The 24,248-nt window shown below is 41.1% G+C and overlaps 1 protein-coding gene across 3 annotated transcripts in view; it reads right to left on the minus strand.

Moving 5' to 3' along the window:
* Positions 1 to 293: 293 nt before the first annotated feature.
* Positions 294 to 24,248, minus strand: part of LOC120940632 (MARVEL domain-containing protein 3-like) — a 69,196-nt gene continuing 45,241 nt past the window's right edge. For 2 of the 3 annotated variants that reach the window (XM_040353601.1, XM_040353602.1), the window contains exon 4: positions 294 to 1,034. In XM_040353601.1, coding sequence (XP_040209535.1) covers positions 343 to 1,034 — 692 coding nt within the window. In that variant the 3' untranslated portion in view covers positions 294 to 342. Of the gene's footprint in view, positions 1,035 to 9,396; positions 10,604 to 24,248 lie in introns of those variants that run through there. The other variant, XM_040353603.1, reaches the window with a different exon arrangement.

Consider the following 24,248-nt stretch of genomic DNA (forward strand, 5'->3'; position numbering starts at 1 on the left):
GAGGATTACTACCAAAAGAAAGCTCTATTTGTGGGGGAAAAAAGGACGCACATTTTGTTTGGGTACAGCATTGCATGACCGCGCAATTACCAGTTAAACAGCGCAGTGACAAATTTTAAAAAGTGCTCTGATCATTAAAGGGGCAAATCCTTCTGGTCCTTAAGTGGTTAAGCTGCTAGCATGAATCTAATCTAAATGAAAGCCATAAGGTCTACAGTTATACACCATTATTGCTAATCTAGCTTGCTGTGGTAAAAGGTAAAAGTAGAAACATAATACTATTTACAGACAAATTTGCATTCAGAACAGTCCTTATTTTATCCCAATGTCTCTTGGAAGCACTTATACAAGTGTACTTGGTTGAAATGGAGTCTCTTCTTGGCTTTCTCTGTTGTATTTATTTGATTGGTGTTGGTTGTCACTGTATGCAGATGGAGGATACTCATGGGACATGTGATGTTTCCTGAAGTCGCGTACAGTCCTGATGTATAATCCACACAATATGGAGCTCGACAAATACAAACATGCAGCAATTAAACCAAAAATGGCAACAGCAGCATCACCCCCTTGCAACTCACAGTTCATCCAGGTATAACCACGGCCTGCATAAAGCTGCTCTCTAGTTTTGCAGATATTTGTAGCGTTCACCTGTTTGATAAAGTGCAGGTACAGGCCAACTGCAACAACGTAACCCAAACAAGAAATGGAATCAAAAATTACCTCTACATAAAGTAGCTTGATGGACACTTTATGTATTGGCTTAGCACCCAGAACCAGAAACACAATTGTAAGGGCACATATAGTCAAACTGAAGGCCACTCCACCATATACTCCTGGTGCTCGCAATTGACTATACTGCATGTCAGCATCCCTTACTCGCTGCAGTTCTGCTCCTTCAAATGGAGTGTACATTGAATCAATACTGAAAGAACCCAATCCAGCAGCAGATGTGTAGCCAGTTATAACGGCAAATGATGCAATAACACAAATCAGCACTAAAATACCACTTAATATTTCCACGAATTGCAGAACCCCTATGGAAAAAAGAGAACACAAAAAGATGATTAGGAATATATCATAAAACTTATGAAACATAACACATTCATATTTTCTATGATCATAGCAAAGCATTGATGGTTTTTAGCTTTAGATGTAATGTCAAATAAAAATGGTCTTGTCATTTTAAATAAAATATGATATTTGTGCTTTATTTTATATACAGGTTCATTACTTGTTATGCAATAGCTACCTGTTACAAATTTATCTCAGTGTTTAGACAATGCAATCTCTCTGTATGTGAAAACTAGACTAGTAACAGGAGCAGAATACCATATATTTCCAGATAGGTTTTCTATTTTGTGAAACTCATATAGTTGTCATACTTGTAAAGGTCAGAGTTGTTAAACCTGTTTCCCCACTTTCTGTTTATGTTTTCATTCTCTGAGTGCCTTGCATACAGAATAATAGTGAATAGTACATTAAGTCATTAATCTATGTGCACACATGCACTGGGTGTAGAAGTGTGTCCAAAGCCTTTGCGAAAAAGCTGGTGTTAGTCTTAGCAATGAGCACTTTTACAGGTGGTGGGGACAGGTGCTGTAGTCCATGATCATTTTAACCCTGTACAGAGTAAATTGAAATTGCTTCTCATTTGGCTAAAAAAACTATTTTTCTTAAAAGAAGAACACAACCATAGATTCAAATTGATTTCACATTTTAAAGTGACTCTGAGGCCAGTCTTTGGACATAAAATGGGTGTCAATTGCTGGAGGTGGCCGGTGAACCTTGTAACTGGCTGCTGCACCGACACAGGAGAGGTCACATGCTCCCCCTTGGAAGCACTGGTGATTTTTGCTAACTGCAACAGAGACGGATGCAAAGAGAGAACACTAGCAAGTGGAGTATCAGGGATCAGTGGGGCTCTTTTACCAAGACACTGTCACTTTGACCCTAATTGGCAATCTAAAAACCACTTCCTGCCCAGCCTATTGTCTGGACAGGCATTTGTCACTCCAGGTGGAGGTCATATGACATCTTCCTGGGCCGCGCCTCCTGCCGTTCAATTTGTCACCACCTGTGTACCATGTGATTGCTGTGACCAATCACAGCAGATCACATGACAATTGTAAACAATAGTTAGCTTCCTTTCATGCCATTCATTGTGTACAATTGTGTTGCTAGCGTGATTGGTCATCATGATCATATGGTATAGAAAGGGAAAATCACAGTCCATCTGTGCCATGTTATTAGCTGTGACCAATCACAGCTAACCACAACAAATACAAACTGAATTAATCAGTTTAATTCAGTAAAAAAGGTTGCTTATACCAGTGAAATTCACTGGTATAAGCAATCATAATGGTTTAAAAAATACAACTAAAATCCTGATCACTTCCCCAGAGTAATGTTGTATTGCTCTGGTCACAGTGGGTTAAAAAAAATAAAGAAAAAAATAATAAATTTTATTTTTCTTATAAGATTTGTTTTTCTTTTACATACTGGCACCAGTCATTGTCCCTGATCACCGCCACACCAGTTATACGAGGACGCTATACTGCACTGGTGACAGTATGCAATTTATATAATTAAAATGTAAATTTTCCAAAACAATTTTGACAAAAAAAAAATGACAACTTCAAAAAACTTGCCATGCCCCTTACTAAATACATTGGACTGTCTACTTTCCAAAAACAGGGGACATTTGGAAGATATTTGTAGTGTCCTGGCATTTTTGGGTATATATAATTTTTTATTATACACACACACACACACACACACACACACACACACACACACACATCATAGTTTGACAAAAATGAGGGTGAATGGCAAGTGTATGCTTGTGCCACATCCAGTAAATATGAGAAAAGAAAAAGGGGGGGTTCCCCTGGGTGGACTTTTAAGGCACTTTTTAAGGCACTAATATTTCAAAATATACAGGATATTGAGAGTAAAAAAGGTTTTATTCACAATTGTACATATTCATCAAAAAATGTTTAAATATTAAATTAAAATACAGAGTTACAAAGATTGTCACCATATAGGTAAATACAAGAAGAACCTTCTTTACACCCAACGCGTTTCGGAATAACCTTCTTCAGGGGTGTGTAGAGAAGGACAATTAGTTCATGCATTATAAAGAATGGTGAATATTTCATTGGATACGTTTTAAAAGAATTGAAAATATACAGCACGCTGGGTTCAAGCAATGGGGTTGCCAGTCAAAAAAGGTATCAGGATGTACAATTAATGCAAGTTTTGGATGTTCATCCCATTAGGGAGAAATTATTCCAAAGATCAAGATGCCGGTGGATCAGCCAGAAGGGATATACTGGGACTGGATTGGAGGTCCCCGATTATATGAGATCCGCAGCAAACCTAATAATGTCCGCTGTCAAAGAGTACACTGAATTATTGACAGGAGCAACATCACAGCTTGCTAACCCAGCAAAGAATGCTGGGTTAGCAAGCTGTGATGTTGCTCCAGTCAATAATTCAGTGTACTCTTTGACAGCGGACATTATTAGGTTTGCCTCCAATCCAGTCCCAGTATCCCTTCTGGCTGATCCACCGGCATCTTGATCTTTGGAATAATTTCTCCCTAACAGGATGAACTACCAAAACTTGCATTAATTGTACATCCCGATACCTTTTTTGACTGGCAACCCCATTGCTTGAACCCAGCGTGCTGTATATTTTCAATTCTTTTAAAACGTATCCAATGAAATATTCACCATCCTTTATAATACATGAACTAATTGTCCTTCTCTACACACCCCTGAAGAAGGTTATTCCGAAACACGTCGGGTGTAAAGAAGGTTCTTCTTGTATTTACCTATATGGTGACAATCTTTGGAACTCTGTATTTTAATTTAATATTTAAAACATTTTTGATGAATATGTACAATTGTGAATAAAACCTTTTTTACTCTCAATATCCTGTATATTTTGAAATATTATTAGTGCCTTAAAATTCCACCCAGGGGAACCCCCCTTTTTCTTTTCTCATCATAGTTTGACAGACTAAACCATTTAAACTGATCTGGGTAATTTTCACCCAAGAAATGTGTAATTTGTAAAAAAATAAAAAACCCAGTGGTGAATAAATACCACCAAAAGAAAGCTCTGTTTATGTGATATTTTTTTTAATAAAAATGTCATATGGATACAGTGTTGCATGACCACGTGAAAGCTGCAAATTGGCCTGGGCAGGAAGGGGGTGAAAGTGCCCTATATTAAATTAGTTAAAGGGCTACTATGGTCACAGTATACATTTTAATTTTAGAACATCACCATTGTAACAGTAATACAACAATAGTTATTTTTGACAATGCAATTACTTAAACAATCTCCTTATATGTTGTGAGAGCTGCTTGTCTACTAGCCACTTCCTTCCACAAATTCCTTGACATGCATTGCAGCTTATGTTTAATTGCTAAGGACTACATGTCCTACAGTACCTTGCTGCCTGCAAGCAGTGAATTATGCACCAACTGTGCCTTCTGAAATGCCTTCTCAGAGCACCTCTGTAGTTCAGAATGCGAGCTCTGTGAAATGTGTGACACAGCGGTGCCTACTCACGGGGCATAGTGAATGCATTTTACAGAACTTAAGGAATTAAATGTGGGGAGATCTTCAAAAATTGTTCAGACTAATAGAAGTAGGGTAGAAATAACTAAAATACAAATGTTGAAAATGTGTATGATTTTACATTTTGTCCCCCCCCCCCATGAAAATTCAGCACAATAGCTCTGTAGTTGGAAAAGCTCATGCTCCCTGCTGTTTGGGAGCTCTAGCGCTTACTCAGCAGGAGGCATGTTGGACCTCTGCAGGGAGACCACTGCTTCCACAGGGAGAGCAAGGGGCCTTCTCTGCAAAATGCTGGAAGGGGACAGAATTTGCTACTCAGGCTGTTCTATCTTTCTAAAGCTAATGCACTGAAAGGCTGTAAACCTTTTGTTTGTTACATCTAGGATGTATGTAGCTGATTGATAGCATTAAATTTGAATTCAATAAAGAAAGCCAAGCAGTGGTGATTAAAGTACTGTTTTATTAATGCGGCAGACTTTGGTAATGTTAAACAGTAAAGTGAAATAATGCATTGACAGAAAAGATTCTTCTCCTTGTACCTCCTTATATTTTATCAACTCTTTATTTAAAGCCACTCAATCCACATCACTGGTATAAGATTTGCTACACAGTAACATGCTAATGGCAGCTAAGTATCACTGTAACCAAAACAGATTCCTATTATAAAACATCCTGCATTATAAGCTGGCCATGCACTTTTAACATTTTTGTTGAAACATTTATAGGAAAATTAGAACATTCTTTCTTGCTTTTAACAAAAATTTTAATTGAAAGCCCTTAAAATTCCATCCAAACTATGAATAGAATGGAAACCCAGGGAATACTAAATAGGTTTCATTGCAATATGTACGATTTCTTTTGTATGAAAAACACATACATTATGTTCTGTATCCTGCTTTTTTGAATTTTCTCATCACTATAGTCATTATGGATTTGCCCCTATTAAAAAAATTGAATAAAATTATGTTTTTGTTTTTTTTGTTTGTTTTTTATAAAATCCTACTGGTGTATGGCCAGCTTTGCACAAGGAAGAGAACATGTGCTGTCTAAAAGTGGTAACTGAGGTAGTAGAAAAATAATACTGCAAACAATCTCAATGAAAAGTACTACTATAATTATACATTTTCTATTACTGAGGTATAGCAAACCTGAAAAAAAAACCAATTAGATTATCATGGCCCAGTTCAGGCACCACTGCTGCCATTTTTCCCTTGATAAACCAACATAGGAGTTATTTGACTGCTTTAAGCAGTACTGGGTGTCCTCTGAATTGTAACAGTTATCCAGCATAAATAATTGTATTAAAGTGGTTGTAAACCCACTATTTGGACTTTTACCTACAGGTAAGCCTATAATAAGGCTTACCTGTAGGTAAGGAGAATATCTCCTAAACCTGCACGGTTTAGGAGATATTCCCCCTGCAATGCGGGCGGCGCATGCGCAGGGGGGAATCCACGGCTGAAGGACCGGCATCCGCCGGACCCTGCCGCTTTTAAATCTCCCGCGCGCACGGGAGTGACGTCATCGCCGCTCCAGCCAATCACAGCGCTGGAGCGGCGATACCCGGAAGACACGCCGGAGCAAGATGACATCCTGCTCGGCGTGGACCAGGTAAGTGGTACACACCTCGTTCCGAGGTAAGTATTTCATAATAGGCTAGTATGCGGTGCATACTAGCCTATTATGCCTTTTGCATTGCAGGTTTGGGGGGAAAAAAAAAAAGTTTATGCGGTTTACAACCGCTTTAATAACAATTTCTGAATTTGCAAATCTACAATTAATACTTTTGCAACTATTTTGAAATTTTTTATTTACTGATATCCAATTTCCAATGGTAATCAGTAATTGTTCTCGTACATAATCGGGTTCAGATTTTTATAAAATCTTCTGAAAACTAGCACAACCTAATTTTTATTCAGTTATCTCCACTTGTATCTAATGATCTAGAAAGCTAGCCAATCCAGCCAACTTGGCAACTATAGGGACAATCTACAAAACTGTAATACAATAACGTCTAACATCCAAACATTAAAATGATTCGCTAACATTTCTCTTTAACTGCCTATCTCTACTAGTAGCATAGGTATATTATTATGGTCAATAAAACTTGCTATAAACATATTTCAGACAGTGTATAAAATCTTTCACCCACCACTGGTGAAGGTCATTTTGTCATCCATAAACCCATTGTTACATTTAACTAGAAATAACTACACACTATGTTCTATACTCAATCCTACGGTATAAGGTACAATGTATGATAAACAATTTGAGAGGAAATGTATTTCTTTTTAAAATTCTAGTGAATGTTAGTATTTCAAAAGATCTTTATTTGAGCACACTGAGCAATATTTTGGACATCCCTGCTAGGGCAAGACTGATCACCCATAATAAGGTTAGCATCATTTATATCCTACATTCATCATAAAGGGGTGGGTTGGCATCATTTTACATTAGTATAGCCTATGCCAAGACAAATTAAAGCAGTATTTAAGGCAAAGGGTTATAACGTTTTTTGGTCACTGTAATATTTTTAAAGCGACAGTATTATTACTTAAAGCGATATTAAACCCAAAACCAAAAATGTATTCAAAATTGCAGCTTATCAATTACTCTGGTCGGCATGCATTTTCTTTTTAGGCTTTTTTTCTTTACTTTTACCTTGTGATCCAGTCAGTGAGTCCGTTATTTTCAACTTACTTAATTAGGTTTTCAACTGACCTAATTTCGATACGTGTGTACCAAGCTTTACACTTCCCTTTCCCTAAACTGACAATGCCACTATCCAAAAGTTGCCTGCTTTACTACTTCATCCAGAATACAGACACAAGACTGAAGTGTGTTACTTACTGGATCCCCAGGTAAAATAAAGAGAAAAAAAAAAGCCTAAAAAAAAAAAACGAAAGCAGCTCCCACAACTAGGGATTGGTAAGATGCAATATATTACATTTTTGTTTTGTGCTTTATTACTGCTTTAACATTTCTAAAACAGCTTGACCAATACTTAAAGTGGAGTTCCACCCTGAAAATATTATTTTTTTGCAAAAATCCTAAAAAAAAAATATTTAAATTTCTTTTTTTATACTTACCAGAAATAGCGGCGGGTCTTCTTCCTCCGCCCTCCTGCGGTGTCTTCCTGTGAATGGGGTACGCTGCCTTCTGGGAACTGTGTGTATCCCAGAGAGCAGCCGGCCCATTCACAAAGAGCCGCGCGGCTCGTGCATGCGCTGTAGGAATCGGGCAGTGAAGCCGCACTGAGGATGGCGGCGCCTGGAGCTGCTAGCATCGAGGGATCGGACTCGGGGCAGCTGATATCGTGTGTGAGTAGGACAGGTAAGTGTCCTTATTAAAAGTCAGCAGCTACAGTGTTTGTAGCTGCTGACTTTAAAAAATAAATAAATTAAATCGCAGGTGGAACCCAGCTTTAAACTGATTTATCTCCAATGTTACACAACTACAGTGAGCAAGAAACATGTTTAGAGGCCATTAGCCACCTCTTCATGATAGACCCAGCTGAAATTTGTAAAAGGTCTGTAACAAATGTTAACAGTTAGCAGTTATGTGTAGTTCACTAAAGGGTCAGCCCAATCAAATTATTTTTTAATTATATGTAGTGCATGAATTTCAGAAACTATTCTTGTTAGTAATGCCTATAATAAATGACAATTTGTATTGTTACCTACTAAATTTCAATAAAAACAAAATGATATGTGGTGCCTGGAGAACCTATTTAGCCCTCGACCTCTGATATGCCTTGGGACACCAAGACCTGTGTCTGGTAAGTTAGATATATAGTTAAAGTTATTGTAAAGTCTAATTTTTATAAGTTAAAAATAACAAACATGTTATACTAACCTGCTCTGTGAATGGTTTTGTGCAGAGCAGCCCCTATCCTCCTATTTCCCTCTTCTGTGGTCCTGGCCCCTCCCTCCCGCTGAGTGCTCCCACAGCAAGCAGCTTGATATGGGGGCACCCAAGCCGAGCCACAGTTCACTGTGACCATTCAGACATGGAGTCGCAGTCGCCCCACCCCCTTTCTCTCCTAATTGGCTGACTGACTTTGATTGACAGCAGTGGGAGTCAATGGCTGCCGTCTCATCCAATGAGGGCAGTCCCGTGTAGCCGAGACACTCCTACAACATCGCTGGATTTAAATGGTCCTCAGGTAAGTATTAGGGGGGGCTGCTGCTCACCGAAGGCTTTTTATCCTAACACATAGAATGCATTAAGAGAAAAAACCTTCTGCCTTTACAATCACTTTACAAAAACAGATACATATCCAACAAATCCAACAAAAAGACAAAATAATAAAAACTTAAAACCTTGCATCCTCAGAACCCTAAAAATGTAATTGATCCCAAGAAAGACAAAAACCTCTTTTAAAGAAGGATTCAATTTGCTCCAACATGGAAAAAAAATCCTCAAGCACAGATAGTTCACCAATACAGCCTCTAAGGCCGCATACACACGGTCGTTCCAAACCAATGAGAATGGTCCGACGGGCCATTTCCATCGGTTCACCGCTGAAGTGGCCTGATGGTCTGATGTGCGTACACACCATCGTTCCAAAAACCGATCGGATCAGAACGCGGTGATGTCAAACACACGATGTGCTGAATAAAAGAAGTTCAATGCTTCCAAGCATGCGTCGACTTGATTCTGAGCATGCGCGGGTTTTGAATCGATGCTTTTCTGTACCAACCATCGGTTTGGACCGATCGGGCAGCGGTCCATCGGTTCGATTTTAAAGTATGTTTTAAAATTTTGGACCGAAGGAAAAGAGAGCCATGGGCTATACACACCGTCGGTTTGGACCGATGAAACTGAACCTCGGTCCATTCTCATCGGTTTTGTCTGACCGTGTGTACGCGGCCTAAGAGATATAAGAAAATGAAACACACTATACATCTTTTTTTGTTAGATTTACCTACAACTATATTGTGCAAGGGCCTGCCTGACTGCATACAAACAAAAAGTGTTTAGGTTTGACCTCATATTATATGGCTTTAGTTAATTTAAAAAGGAAAAAATCTAAAGAAAGTTATAGTCTGTATCCAGCATAATCCTCCAGCATTTACCAAAATTTTTAGGTGGACTGACCCTTTCATTTTCTGTTAGGAAAGTAAATTGTGATCTTTCTTGGGGGGGTGGTCTTGTACAAAGACCATGTAAACCCAATGTAGTAGATCTGCACTAAAAATGCACCATTTTGCAATGAAGTGTTTGTCTGTGTATATCAGCTGCTAGTCTTCAACCATTGATAGCTCCTGTTGTGTTGAATGCAAAATCACAATCCAAAGCAAAACTGAATGTTAAATAATACGTCCAATAAATTAATTTCCTTCCTGTTTTATATTCTCATTAGTGAGGCTAAACAGTTGGGAATTGTCTTCTTCTTTAGTCCTTTTTAAGGCCTCTGAGTCCGAGACTTTTCCATCAGATTTTTTAATTCGCAATAACAGACCTGCAACCACTGCACTAGCAACATATAGGGCTATGATAATCACAGCAAACACAGATGCTGCCATCTCTGTGCCCATTATGTCACAGGTCACGGAATTGAAGCCACGACGATGGTAGAGGGACGCACGTTGCTTACACAATTCTGTAGCGTTAATCTGTTCAATAAAGTGAATATAGAGTGCAACACACACAATATAGATGAGGGCAGATATCACATTAAAGACCACTTCAGACAGTAAAAGCTTTCTGTTATGGGCAACATTAGACACGCAACTGGCTGACAAAAATGACAATGTCAAAGTAAGCATAAGAAGACTGATGGCAACAGCAGCATAAATAGTGGGCAGTTTCATTCGGCTGTACTGTACGTCCAATTGTGCAACCTGATTCACTTCGTCCCCTACAAATCCACTCATAGTATAGCCCATGCTGTAGTAGTAAGCACTGCCAAATCCTCCAATGCTGGAAAATCCGGCTGATGCACTTTCAGTAGTTGAAGCACATATCAAGATCAACAGGTTTAGAAGAATCTCCACCAGCTGCAACATACCTGTGAATAGCCGAAGCAATGAAGCCAATTAAAGCCAAAATTCTTGAAATGCATGTAAAAAAAATATATGGAACATAGTAAAAGAAGAATACATCAGAAGTTTGATTTACACACACACACACATATAGATATATACACACACACACACACACACACACACACACACACACACACACACACACACACACAGATATATAGATATGCTTAAAAGCCAAATACAGAAAAATAATACAGAAAAATAAGCACAAGGGACATAACTTACAGTCAGTAGGATATGTCCATTGTGCAGATTTCTCTTCTGTTAGTAGAAGTCCTCCTCTGTCCATGGTCCTCCCCCCACTCCTGCAACTAAAAACTTCTGGTGCAGGGGGTTTTCGGGTGCTACAACAAATGGGCTGTTACAGGCTCTCATCAAGACTGTGAAATTGTGAATTTGTCTTTCGCGCCACTATGAATTAATATTGAAAGTGAATATAACAGAAAAATTATGAAAAATTATAAAAAACTCAAAAAATACACAAAATCAAATGAAAATGCAAAAAGTGATCTTGCGCTAAAAAGTAATATCACAAAATGTAACGTACTGTGGAAGGAAAATAATAAATATCGTGCAATAAAAGTCCAAAATGATAAATAAAACGGTGGGTAAGCAGCAGTCAATAAAAATCCCATAATCATGTAAATGAAAAAAAGACTGCAATAGCTGTATCAGCTATAATGAATGGACAAGCGATCCAGGAGTAATTGTATCCAATATGTAAGTCCCTTTTGGAGTATCCACAATACGAGAAAATAAAAATAGGTGCTCCACAAAGTGGTCTCCCAGAACTCTCACCTCAGTAAATATACAGTATATATATTCGCATGAATTAGGTGTATGATCCAGCCTCGGGTCATATGGTCTCCCAGGGCTCTCTTTTATCCTCTCCAATTCCACAGTGAATATAGCTGTTCCTGCAGGTGTCCCAATTGCATCCACTGACCTATCACCATCCACTCCACAAGGTGGAATGAATGTGGAATTCGACTTAAATTGTTTTTTGAGTAATTTTTAATTTGCAATATTTTTTTTTATTAAAGTTTACAAATAAAACAACACAACACTAGCACACCTTTTTGCTTTGGGTGCTCCTACTACATCTGTCGCCCAACAAGATCCAAATCAGACCCAACTCAGGGCCTCCTAACTGGAGCACTGACTAATCCCAAGGAGCCAGCAGACAATAACAAACAATAGCTGATTCAATAAAATAACAGAAACTAGTGACAATAAAAAAGAAAAGAGAAAGACAAGAAAAGAGAAAATAGAAAAAGAAAGGGTGGTGCACCACTACCTCAATAAAGAACCCCTTGTGTTAGCTCAGATCAGTGTGTAGTCGTAAGATAAGTGATCCAGGGATCCCACACTTTATTAACCACTTAAGCCCCGGACCATATTGCTGCCTAAAGACCCAAGGGGTTTTTACAGTTCGGGACTGCGTCGCTTTGACAATTGCGCGGTCGTGCGACGTGGCTCCCAAACAAAATTGGCGTCCTTTTTTCCCCACAAATAGAGCTTTCTTTTGGTGGTATTTGATCACCTCTGCGGTTTTTATTTTTTGCGCTATAAACAAAAATAGAGCGACAATTTTGAAAAAAATGCAATATTTTTTACTTTTTGCTGTAATAAATATCCCCCAAAAACATATATAATTTTTTTTTTTCCCTCAGTTTAGGCCGATACGTATTCTTCTACCTATTTTTGGTAAAAAAAAAAAAAATCGCAATAATCGTTTATCGGTTGGTTTGCGCAAAATTTATAGCGTTTACAAAATAGGGGATAGTTTTTTTGCATTTTTATTTTTTTAATTTTTTTTACTACTAATGGCGGCGATCAGCGATTTTTTTCGTGACTGCGACATTATGGCGGACACTTCGGACAATTTTGACACATTTTTGGGACAATTGTCATTTTCACAGCAAAAAATGCATTTAAATTGCATTCTTTATTGTGAAAATGACAGTTGCAGTTTGGGAGTTAACCACAGGGGGCGCTGTAGGCGTTAGGGTTTACTTTGTGTGTGTTTACTAGTGTAGGGGGGTGTGGCTGTAGGAATGACGTCATCGATCGTGTCTTCCCTATAAAGGGAATGACGCGATCGATGCGCCGACACAGTGAAGCACGGGGAAGCCGTGTTTACACACGGCTCTCCCCGTTCTTCAGCTCCGGGGAGCGATCGCGACAGAGCGGCTATAAACAAATAGCCGCGCTGTCGTCCCGGATCGCTCCCCGAGCGGACCCGACCTCCGCATGTACCGGGGGGGGGGGTCCCGATTGGACCCCCCACCCACGTCTAGCAGAGGACGTACAGGTACGTGATTGTGCCTGTCCGTGCCATTCTGCCGACGTAAATGTACATGAGGAGGTCGGGAGGTGGTTAAACACTGCGACTTTGTCATTTAAAATAGCCGACATCCTCTCATTCGCCATAATCCAAGACAATTTAGACTTCAAAAGATAAAAGGGAACAGTGGGGGACCTTCTGTTCTAGCCGCTACGAATATAAAGGCTATCAGTTTTCTCAAGTGCTTCGACGCTCCCTCCACCGGGCGCCCCAGCAGTGCATGCAGAGGTGATTTAAGAAGATTCACCCGAGTTAAAAAATATATAAAGTTATATGTGCGTATCCAAAATCGTCTCACCTTTTGACATGTCCACCAAATGTGATACATAGTACCATCCATGGTGCACCCTCTAAAGCACTGCGGAGACGCCCCTGGGACAAAGGTAGTTATTCGCGTCGGGACCATATACCATCTCATCAACACCTTATAATTGGCCTCTATCAAAGAGGTGTTAATATAAGACTTATAGGCACCTTGTATCAATTTACTCCATTCAGCAGTTTCTAATGTAGTACCAATATCTTGTTTGCATATAAACCATCTTTTGAGTGTTGGAAGATAATAAACCATAAATCAATGATATATGACCTGAGTGTTTGTCAAAGATTCTGCAAAGATGTTCCATAGGCGTAAATGACACTAAAGACACTAAAGACACTAAAAAACTAAAGACACTAAAAAATTAGCTATTTGAGCATAGCGAAAAGACTCAGAATTCAGTTTTTTTGAGTAATTTTTATCAAAATGTCATTTAGGCCATTCACCCTATATTTGTAGGATCAATTAGCATTGATGTTATTACTCAGCTTTTCTCTCTCTGTAATTAATATTTCTCTGATCACATAAGGATATTCATTATGTTAAGTTCCATATCTATACACCAAGTATTATTTATATCAACGTTGCTATTTGGATACTATTCCCTGGTCTCTTTGCGACACTTTTTGGGATGTGACAGCCGTGTTAGAGAAATATTTGTATGTTTACCAGTAGCCACCAGACTAACACGTCTTCTATGATTATGACAGTTATCTATTATTATTATTTTTATCCTTCTTATTATCATTATTTTTTACTATTTTAGCGGATGATTTTATGCACATTTTAGCCATAGACTACACACAGATATCTGCTGGCCAAGATTAGGCCATTTTAGAAATGTATCCAGTTCAATCATATGTGCTCTTGCCATTATTAGACATAGAAACCAGAGCAATATTATTATAATAAAGTTCACCCTATTTGCATACACGTGCTATATTTATTTGCATATAGGTGTATTGCGATGTAACCTCTCACAGTCAACCTATGCACGACTCTGAGAATTAGTTACCATATTCATTCGGGAGTGATCTGATCCTCAATCTGACTATCTCCTAAAAAATGGCCGCGCCATTCAGTTTCATACTACCAAAAACATGGCCGCGCTATTAACATACCACAACAAAATGGCCGAATAGCCATTTCTGGTCTATGCCAAATATAAAATGTAGCGCCTGGTTACTTCCAAATACCGATGCTATTGAAATTTAGAGGGTGATCAGAGTGCTAATGACTCTGATCCAAAATCAATGTTCAAATAGGGTCTCTGTTTCAGCTTGGCTGTGCTGCGGGCTCATTCTGTTGTTCCTGGGATGCTATCCCACCACAGGGCAACAGGTGGCAGCAGCAGAGTCGAGACTTGGGTGTTCTTTTTCAGCAGCCAATCAGGGGGGCGTGTCCTCGCTGGGCATGCTGGGAGAGGGTACTTATGGGACAGACTTCATTGAGTCTGGGTCTTCTTCCTGTGTGGCACCCACCTTTAGGGTGACCACATCGCGGCTCCCCAGCGTTAGGGCCTACCTGGCCGGGGCGCGCATGCCACGTGGTGTTCCTGGTTCCGGGACCATGTTGGTCCGGAACGTTTGAGCAAGGGGGGGGACCCAGTGATCGACTGGGTTCCCACTTTTGAAGATCCCAAGCGGTATAGCTCTTCGGTGGGGAGTCCATCTGAGGAGCGCCATTGAGAGGCTGGCTGTCCAAAAGGATTTCGACAAACCACCGGGGATCAAGATAGCTGGACACTGAAGGATTGAAAACCTGTCAGTCGGTACCTGGGCGACGTTAAGAAGGAGATCCAGGTGTAATTCCTTAAGGAGGGTTGCCTCCGTATCTACAACCAGAGAGGGCCTGTGGCAGAGGTGTCTCCCTGAAGTTCATTCTAAGGAGAGTCTGTGCCAGAGACTTTGTCCTAACAAGAGTTCGAGTGATACTCCGGCTGCCAGGTCAGTGAGAGAGGCCTGTCCTGGTACGCTAAGCCCACTCAGTCAGGAGTGGTGTGGAAAGTGTTACATACTACGCCTGAATCTGCTGTTCTTCTTCCAAACTATTCTTTCATCACCAGTTCATTGTTTTTACCTGGCTTGGTAATAGAGCACAGAAAAGACACTTGTTGCGGAAATTCCTTTACTATCGCTATATGCACTATTCACCCCTAGGAATTCGGAAGAGCCACGAGGTAAATGTGCCACCCAAAACAATCCTCTGGGGGTAGTGCTACATAAACATAGCCTCAGCAAACAATCCGTTCCCCCGAAGAAGTCACGAGGTGTGACGCAAAGGCGTAGGGAGTGTGAGAGGCTGACGCAGACCAGGAAGTGACGCAAGGAAGCGCTAGAGATGCCGCGATTTTACGAATTTGCGGTTTTTAAAGTGTATACATGTAAGAGTCCACCCTTTAGCGTTTAATAAAGCTGCTACCTTTTATACATACCACACCAATGGAGGTACTTTCGTCTCTCCTTCCCCACTTTTATGCCCCACATTGTGATGGTGATAGGTCAGTGGATCCAATTGGGACACCTGCAGGAACAGCGGTCCCTTACAGCTATATTCACTGTGTTATTGGAGAGGATAGAAGAGAGCACTGGGAGACCATATAACCCAAGGCTGGATCATACCTAATCCATGCGAATATATATATATATATATATATATATATATATATATATATATATATATATATATATATATATATATATAGTTACTGAGGTGAGAGTTCTGGGAGACCACTTTGTGGAGCACCCATTTTTATTTTCTCGTATAGTGGATACTCCAAATCGGACTTACATATTGGATACAATTACTCCTGGACCGCTTGTCCATTCATTATAGCCGACACAGCTTTTGAAGAGTCTTTTTTCATTTACATGGTTATGGGATTTTTATTGACTGCTGCTTACCCACCGTTTATTATTTATCATTTTGGACTTTTATTGCACGATATTTATTATTTTCTTCCATCAAGACTGCCCGACTATGTCCGCACTTCCACCCCGCTTCTCCATTCAGAGAAGCAGACTTTTCAATCGTCTGTCAATCATCCATTCATAGATCTAATTTAATTCATAGGAGTAGGGCGACCAGACATCCCCAGTTTCAGGGGACAGTCCCCTGATTGAGGACACTGTCCCCGGAACAAGTCTGTCCCTGGTTTTGCCCCCAGATTGGATTTAATAGGGGGCAGGGGCAATTTCAAAAGACAATCATTGCAGAATAAAAATAAAAATATGAGAATTACACCCCCCCGCTCCGCCGTGCCTACTAGCATAGGGGGGTTGTATTTTTCCCATTATCTGTGCCCCTTTCTGATAATCATGTGCTGGTCGGAGCGGAGGGAATATTTCTTCAGTTTCGGGCGCATGCCCATTTAGCGTCACTCGCATGTTCTTCTGCCTTGGCTCAAATCCTGGCCAGCCACCTGCCTATCTCCTTGCCTTCCCTGGCGGATTGATCTTTCTCCGCTCCCCATCCAGTAGTAGCCGGGGGCCCGAAGAGTAAGACTTGAGAGGCTGTAAGGGGGGCCGAGACAGGCAGAGAGTCGCTGATTGTTGCCATTACTAGTAAAAAAAAATATGTCCCCGGATTTCATTTTAAAAATCTGGTCACCTTATCATAGAGGTTGCAGTCAGGCTCTTTTTCTGACAGCCTGTTACAGCCCCTTAGTGTATTAACCCCTGTCGCATTGGGGATGGGGCAAGGACGGAGGAGGATTTCTACTAATAGAAGAGGAATCAACACAAGGGGCACATCCTACTGTCCTTTGTGATGTTTTTCTTTTTTAATTTTAAACTACTCTTTGGCTTTAAAAGCAGGCCGAGACATGCCTAGCTCAAGCCTTACTGATCACCCCCTTGAAAATTAGTGCAATGCTTCATGCATCTCTGATGCACATTGCAGGCGATGAAAGGACAGGCCTCCAATTTCACGGATGACAGTCAAAACCGTTAAAATGAGGGGGAGTCTTATTTGCCCTTTGAGAAAGATAATGGTATGTACAAGTAATTTTCAGTGTCCATTATTAAAGTGTATGCAAAGCCCAAATATATTATAATATATTTAATTTATATTTTTAAAAAGAGTAAGACAGAGTTAGAACTAGTGAGAGATTTATTATTGCGGTCTGTGTTCCTGATGGGTAGATCGATCCTCTCTATCCGTCCTAGTAACTATTTTCACAGGAACAAAGTGCTAATCCACATAGGGCCGGATTCACAAAGAGTTACACCGGCGTATCAGTAGATACGCCGACGTAACTCGGAATCTAAGCCCGTCGTAAGTTTAAGTGTATGCTCAAACTGATATACACTTAAACCTAGCTAAGATACGACGGCCTGCATCGTCGTATCTTAGGGTGCAATTTTTCCGCTGGCCGCTAGGTGGCGCTTCCGTTGATTTCGGCGTAGAATATGTAAATGACTAGATACGCCGATTCACGAACGTACGCTTGCCCGTCGCAGTAAAGATACGCCGTTTCCGTAAGAGATACGCCGCGTAAAGATAAAGCTGCCCCCTAGGTGGCGTAGCCAATGTTAAGTATGGCCGTCGTTCCCGAAATTTGAAAATTTTACGTTGTTTGTGTAAGTCGTCCGTTAATGGGGCTGGACGTAATTTACGTTCACGTCGAAACCAATACGTCCTTGCGGCGTACTTTGGAGCAATGCACACTGGGATATGTACATGGACGGCGCATGCGCCGTTCGTAAAAAAAACGTCAATCACGTCGGGTCACCAATAATTTACATAAAACATGCCCCCTCTTCCTTATTTGAATTAGGCGTGCTTACGCCGGCCCCATTTACGCTACGCCGCCATAACTTAGGAGGCAAGTGCTTTGTGAATACAGCACTTGCCTCTCTGACTTAAGGCGGTGTAGTGTAAATACAATACGATGCACCGCCGTAAAAATGCGCGGATCTACGTGAATCCAGCCCATCGTTTTTTGTCACCAGAAGGGGAACACACTTGTTTCGAAGAGTACTGTCCAATAGGGGATTTATTTTCACTTTAAAGAATTTCATTTTACTTCCTGTTGCACCTCAATGACATGGAATTAAAGCGGTAGTTCACCCTCCTTAAGAACAATGCAGCATAAAATCCGGCATAGTAGCGCGAGCTACACTATGCCGGTCTTAATTTTTTTATCCCGGTACTCACGGTTATATCGTGCATTGACGATTCCGTCTGCCGCGGGGAATGGGCGTTCCTAGCAAGAGGGAGGGTGATTGACAGCCGGCTCTGGCACGTCACGCTCCCCGAAGACAGCCGGAGTAGGTCTCGGCTCTTCACGGCGCCTGCGCACAGGCTATGCGCAGGCGCCGTGAAGAGCCAAGCCTATTTCGGCTATTTCCGGAGAAGCGTGACGTGCCACGGCCGGCCGTCAATCACCTTCCCTGTCCATAGGAACGCCCATTCCCCGGAATCTTCTATGTACGCTATAACAGTGAGTACGGGGAAAAAAAATTAAGACCGGCATAGTGTAGCTCGCGCTACTATGCCGGATTTAATGCTAGAGGGAAAAAAACATTTTTTTTTTTTATATAGGGTGAACCCCCGCTTTAAGAAAAAACTGGCATACAGACAGCCCTACTCTAATACAAAAAACTAAAATTAAATACAGTCTTGGGTTAGGCAAGCTTTTATATTTCAGACCCACTCACACACGCACACATACATAAATCTCCTCTGTAGGGACACAGGCAGCATTTAGGCATGGGAAAAAAGAAAGGTAGGTTGTTGGAGTTCTTAAAGTCGTAGGTGTTCTCGGTCAGGTTTTAAGCAGTATAGGGTTAATGAATCTGTTTAGGCAGCTCTTCCAGGAGTGGTGACTGAAGGTCCACTTTTTGCTTGAGTAAGGACTGGGTATGCAATAAGTAAAGTCCAGATTTAATTTTATTCAGATATTATAAAAAGCCAAAGCATTTTCAGCAGTTTAAAGAGTCCCCCTTCATCAGGGCTTGGAATTGTTGAACAAATCCCCTTCAGCAATACTGATGGGTAATTACCGGTAGTATTTTTGCTCCAGATGCCAGTTAGGCAACCTTAACAAAATTTTAGGTGGACCTGCATTGGGTCTTGAAATATAAAAACTTTCCTGAAGACTTAAGCAGAATTAAAAGCTCTAAGAAAGAAAAAAAAATTGGGCCCCAGGAGCTATTAGCCATAGTGTGTAGTATTCACAGTATACTAGCACATTTTGGTAGATTATCCTAGCTAGTGATCCCCTCCTGCACTGTCAGTGCTCCCGTTGGTTACGGGCATTGCCATCTTCTCCATGTATCCTTCCAGGTTCTGAATTTTCAGCCACTGGGTTGGCTGGGCTGCAATGACATCACTCCTTTGCACAGGAGTGGTTAAATTATGGCACAGAGCCATGCCATAAATGAACATAAAAATCTTTGGCTATACTTTTCCTTTAACTTTTTCAGAAATCTGAGCTACAGTAGCTCTTCTACTGGATTGGACTACATGGAAAAAAAGGAGGGCCCACCGACCTTGTTTCAAGAATACCCATTGTTCTGAGGAGGGCTGCAAGACTATAGGTATTGCTTAAATCTAAAGAGTGGATCACACCACCCGTGTATGGCTAAACACCCAAGCGCAAGAGATTATTATTGTTTTATTGGACTACATGGGCCAGCCTTTGCTCCAAACTTGAATCAGCTTTAGAAGCCCATGACCCTGATGCTGGTTAGCAGGTTTTCCTTTCTTGGACCACTTTTGGTAGGCCCTGACCACTGCAGTTTGGGAACACCCCACAAGAGCTGCAGTTGTGGAGTTGCTCTGAGTCAGTTGTCTAGCCATTACAATCTGGACCTTGTCAAAGTTGCTCAAATTCCCCCAGGTGCCATTGTAACAATTGTATACACTTTATCTGTCAGCCCTACACGCAGAGTAAGGAATATATAATGTATGCAGGTCTGAGGAATACATAATAGAGATTTACAGATTGTACCAACACCAGAATACTAAAATATTTGTCATGTATATCCATACATTTTATTATTATTCCTTTAGCCATATAAAACCTTATTGTTTTATTAAAGGGGGGAAACTAGTTTAATTGTTTTTAAACTAGAAAAATGTGTGATGTCACATTAAACTAATAAACTAAAATGTGTTTTTTGTTATTTGGACAATAGCCTTGATTCAGCTCTCCTCAGTGGACTCTGTGGTATTTTAATATACAATTACAAATCTAAAAATTGTATTTCTATTATTTACTAGGCTTTTGCTTTTAATTATGACGGGTTTCCAGCCAATGGCTTCTTATATAATACATTAATTATGGCATGAGTGGGGCTGCCACATTTGTTGGAATCTCAGAGAACAATGAAGTATTATACTGTAAACCCTAAAGTTTTTAGCCTGTGGTTTACATATACCATATTGTATTTACTTTTACAATTGTTTCAGTTTTATTAGATTAAAACAAATCCTGGAGTAGACAAACATGTCCCCTTTCAGCATGCTGAAGAACAGCCTCTCTCAACCATTTTACCCTGGAGGAACCCTTGAAAAAGGTTTTCAGGTTTCAGTGAACTCCTTTCTAAAAATGATAAGCTCACAGTGTATAGGTATGATCAGTGAGCTGTAGAAAGTTTTAAATCAAAGAATGAGGTGTACATAAAATATTTGACTTGGAAAGTAGATTATTATGTAATACCCAACTGCTTTTTATTATAAAGTCATTTTCAAAAAAAAAAATAAAAAAAATCGAACAACAGTAGTAAAATAAACATATATAGTGAACATTGTGGTGTACCCCCTTTCTGGCGACAATTCAAAATTTTAAATGTTCACTCACTTTCAATCCCAATGATAGTTGTTACCAGGACAAATAGGGTAATCTCCATAAAGTGGTTGTAAAGGCTTTTTTTTCCTTAAAATAACAAATGTGTTATACTTACCTGCTCTGTGCAATGCTGTTGCACAGAACGACTGCTTACTTCCTTTTCTGGGGGCCCCCGCTGGCATCCTCTGCTCCTCCTCCTCTTCTATGGGTTCCCCCTCAGCAAGCTGTGTGCTGAGGGAGCACTTGTGCTGGCATGCTCCCAAATCGGGCTGTGTGCGCCCATAGACACAGGGCTTGGCCCTACCCCTTGCTCCCTCCTCACTGGATTTGACTGACAGTGGCAGGAGTCAATGGCTCCCACTGCTCTCAGTGGGTCCTGTGAGGAGAGGAGGAGAAATAAATACTGCTGCAGAGGGGCACAGCTCTGAGCCTATGTTACACTATGGGGATGAATCAGCAGTACGAACACAGCCACAGATCCTAAATTGACAGGCATGTGGGTGCAGGTGTACAAGCCCGAACACAGACCGTGTGCATTCGGGGCCACTCACCGGCACTTGCCCATCTGTCAAATTAGCACCTGTGGTGGTGTTCATACAACTGCTGCTTTCCCAAAAAATGATCGGCAGCTCCAGCCACACAAACAAACCACTCACTTACACGGCCAGAATACTTGTGTAAATAAGCCCTTAATTATGTTTTTTTTTTATATTTTTTGCAATTTTAATTTGAAAATAAATAAAAACAAAATAAAAATTGGGCTTTGGTGAACTATCAAAGGTCTAAATTAGGGTTGTCCCAATACCACTTTTTTAGGACCGAGTACAAGTACCGATACTTTTTTTCAAGTAGTCGCCGATACCGAATACCGATACTTTTTTTTAATGTCATGTGACCGTTTTCAAACCACAATACAGACCAAAGATATTTTCTTTAGAATTATGAAGAACTGGTACATCATGGTGTGGGGCTGTTTTTTAGCATACGGTACTGGAAAACTACATATCATTGAAGGAGTGATCACTGTCAGTGCAGCTCATCGGTGCCAGTGCCCAAAAGTGCAGCTAGCCAGTGCCACCTATCAGTGCCCATTAGTGCATCAGTGCAGGGAGGCAGCTTATTAGTGCATCTCATCAGTGCCACCCAATCAATGTCAGTGCCACCTATCAGTGCCATCCATTTATGAGTGCCATTCAATCAATGCCAGTGCCACCTATCAGTGCCATCCAATGGTGCCATCCAATTTGTGTTCGATGTCACAAAAAAAAAAAAAAAAAAAAAAGTATTCTATTTTGGTATCGGGAGTATTTGCGCGAGTACGAGTACTAGTGCAAATACTCGGTATCGGTCCCGATACCGATACTGGTATCGGTATCTGGACAACCCTAGTCTAAATAGAACCATGAAGTCTCACTTTTGAGGCAGAGAAATTTGACACAGATTCCTCAATCCCTGATGGCATCTGAGCCTTGTACAGGAGGGCCTGTGCTACCCCCCCCCCCATCTTTTGTACTGATCACTCACTCTGTTCATTAAGGAAAGGAAGAGGTTGATGAACATGACATGTTTGCCATGCTCTATCTTGAAATTATCCCTCTGTGTTCCTACAAGCTGACAGCCAGCGGGAGGGAAGGGAGAAAGGGAAAAGAAGTTGGCTGCACTGCAAAGGAGACGGGGGAATGCATGGGGATCGGAGCTGTGGGAAAGAGGAGTCGTCAGGTGGTGGACAATGAGGGTAATCAGTGCAGTGTGGGGGCAATTACTGAAACCAATTTTCCTGTGGCTCCACTTGCAGCAGCTGAACGCCAGTGGGAGGGGAGGAGAAGCCGGATGTGCTGCAGGAGAAGCCAGAAGGGGGGGAATCTGTTTCAGGGATTGGATTCTTTGCTCATTGTCCTTAAACTGCCCAGGCCCCCTGTTGAACTGATGGGGCTCGGGCCAAGTACAGAGGGGCCAGTGCTATCCCTTTATGGGCAGCCCTCAATGTGGGTCATGGTGAGTGTTCCGGGGATTGGGACGAAGATGTTGGCAAATATGTAATTTGATAGATGAAGACCTTGATTCAATTGCCAGTAAAACGGTCTATTGCTTTAAAAACAGTGCCCCTTTCTTCTACCCAGTACTGTATATGTTCTGCAAAAACATTCCCCAAAGTTGAGCTTTTTTTAGTAGTGTAATAAATGGTGCTGTCCAAACATGGCATGCCATATAGCCCACGAACTTCATAACATATTTTTAACTGTGTATCGGGTGCCCTGCTTTTTCCACACCTTTGTCAAGCTGGCCGCCGCAAGTGCATAGGCTCTTCTGAGGGAGAGAGAGACTGCCAGCAGCTGAAGTGGAATTTCCCCCCTCCCTCTCCTCTATGTTGGTAGACACTCACAGAGCTGCTCACTCTGCCCCCTCCACTGTGTTCCTATTGGCAGGAGGAGAGCCAATTACAGGGGCAAATACAGCAGCCAATTAGAAGGTCTTTAACAAGCAGCAGCAGCTGCAAAGCATTCTGGGACATTAGGATCTGCCAGCGGAAACCGATCGGGGCCAGTAGATGCAGAGCACCAGTGTGTTCTTCTACTTCCTGGTAGCGGTGGAACTCACGATGGGGCGGACGTGATGTCATTAGCCAGAAATGATGGCTGTGTCGCCTCCCACGTCTTGCATCATTTCTGGCTGATGACATCAGGTCCGCCCCCATCGTGCATTCCACCACCACCACCAGGAAGTAGAACTGGTGCTCTGCATCTGCCAACAAGTGACGTGGCAAGTGACACGCTGCATCTGGTGGTAGGTGGCGGTGCGAAATGACACAATCAGGGCTCACACTGATTCTGCATTATGGTGAGTTGAACTATTTTATATTACAATGGAAGAATATAAATAATGCACTTCAATCATCCTGACACCATGGTGCCGTGATGATTGAAGCGGCAGCACCAGGTGTTTGGAGTAAAAGGCCGGTCTGGATGAAGTCCAGGGCTAAATTTTTGTCCCAGTCCAGCCCTGGTTGAGAGGCAGGGTACGGAACCAACCAAACATACTTAAGCGGTTCTTCCGGGGGTAGCGCTACAACTGTATAACAATATACTAATAACATTTCTAGACCAGACTTCCATTCCAGTTGATAAAAAAAAAAAAAAAAGGCAATAA

This window comes from Rana temporaria, chromosome 5 (genome assembly GCF_905171775.1).
Source record: "Rana temporaria chromosome 5, aRanTem1.1, whole genome shotgun sequence".
Lineage (NCBI taxonomy): Eukaryota > Metazoa > Chordata > Amphibia > Anura > Ranidae > Rana > Rana temporaria.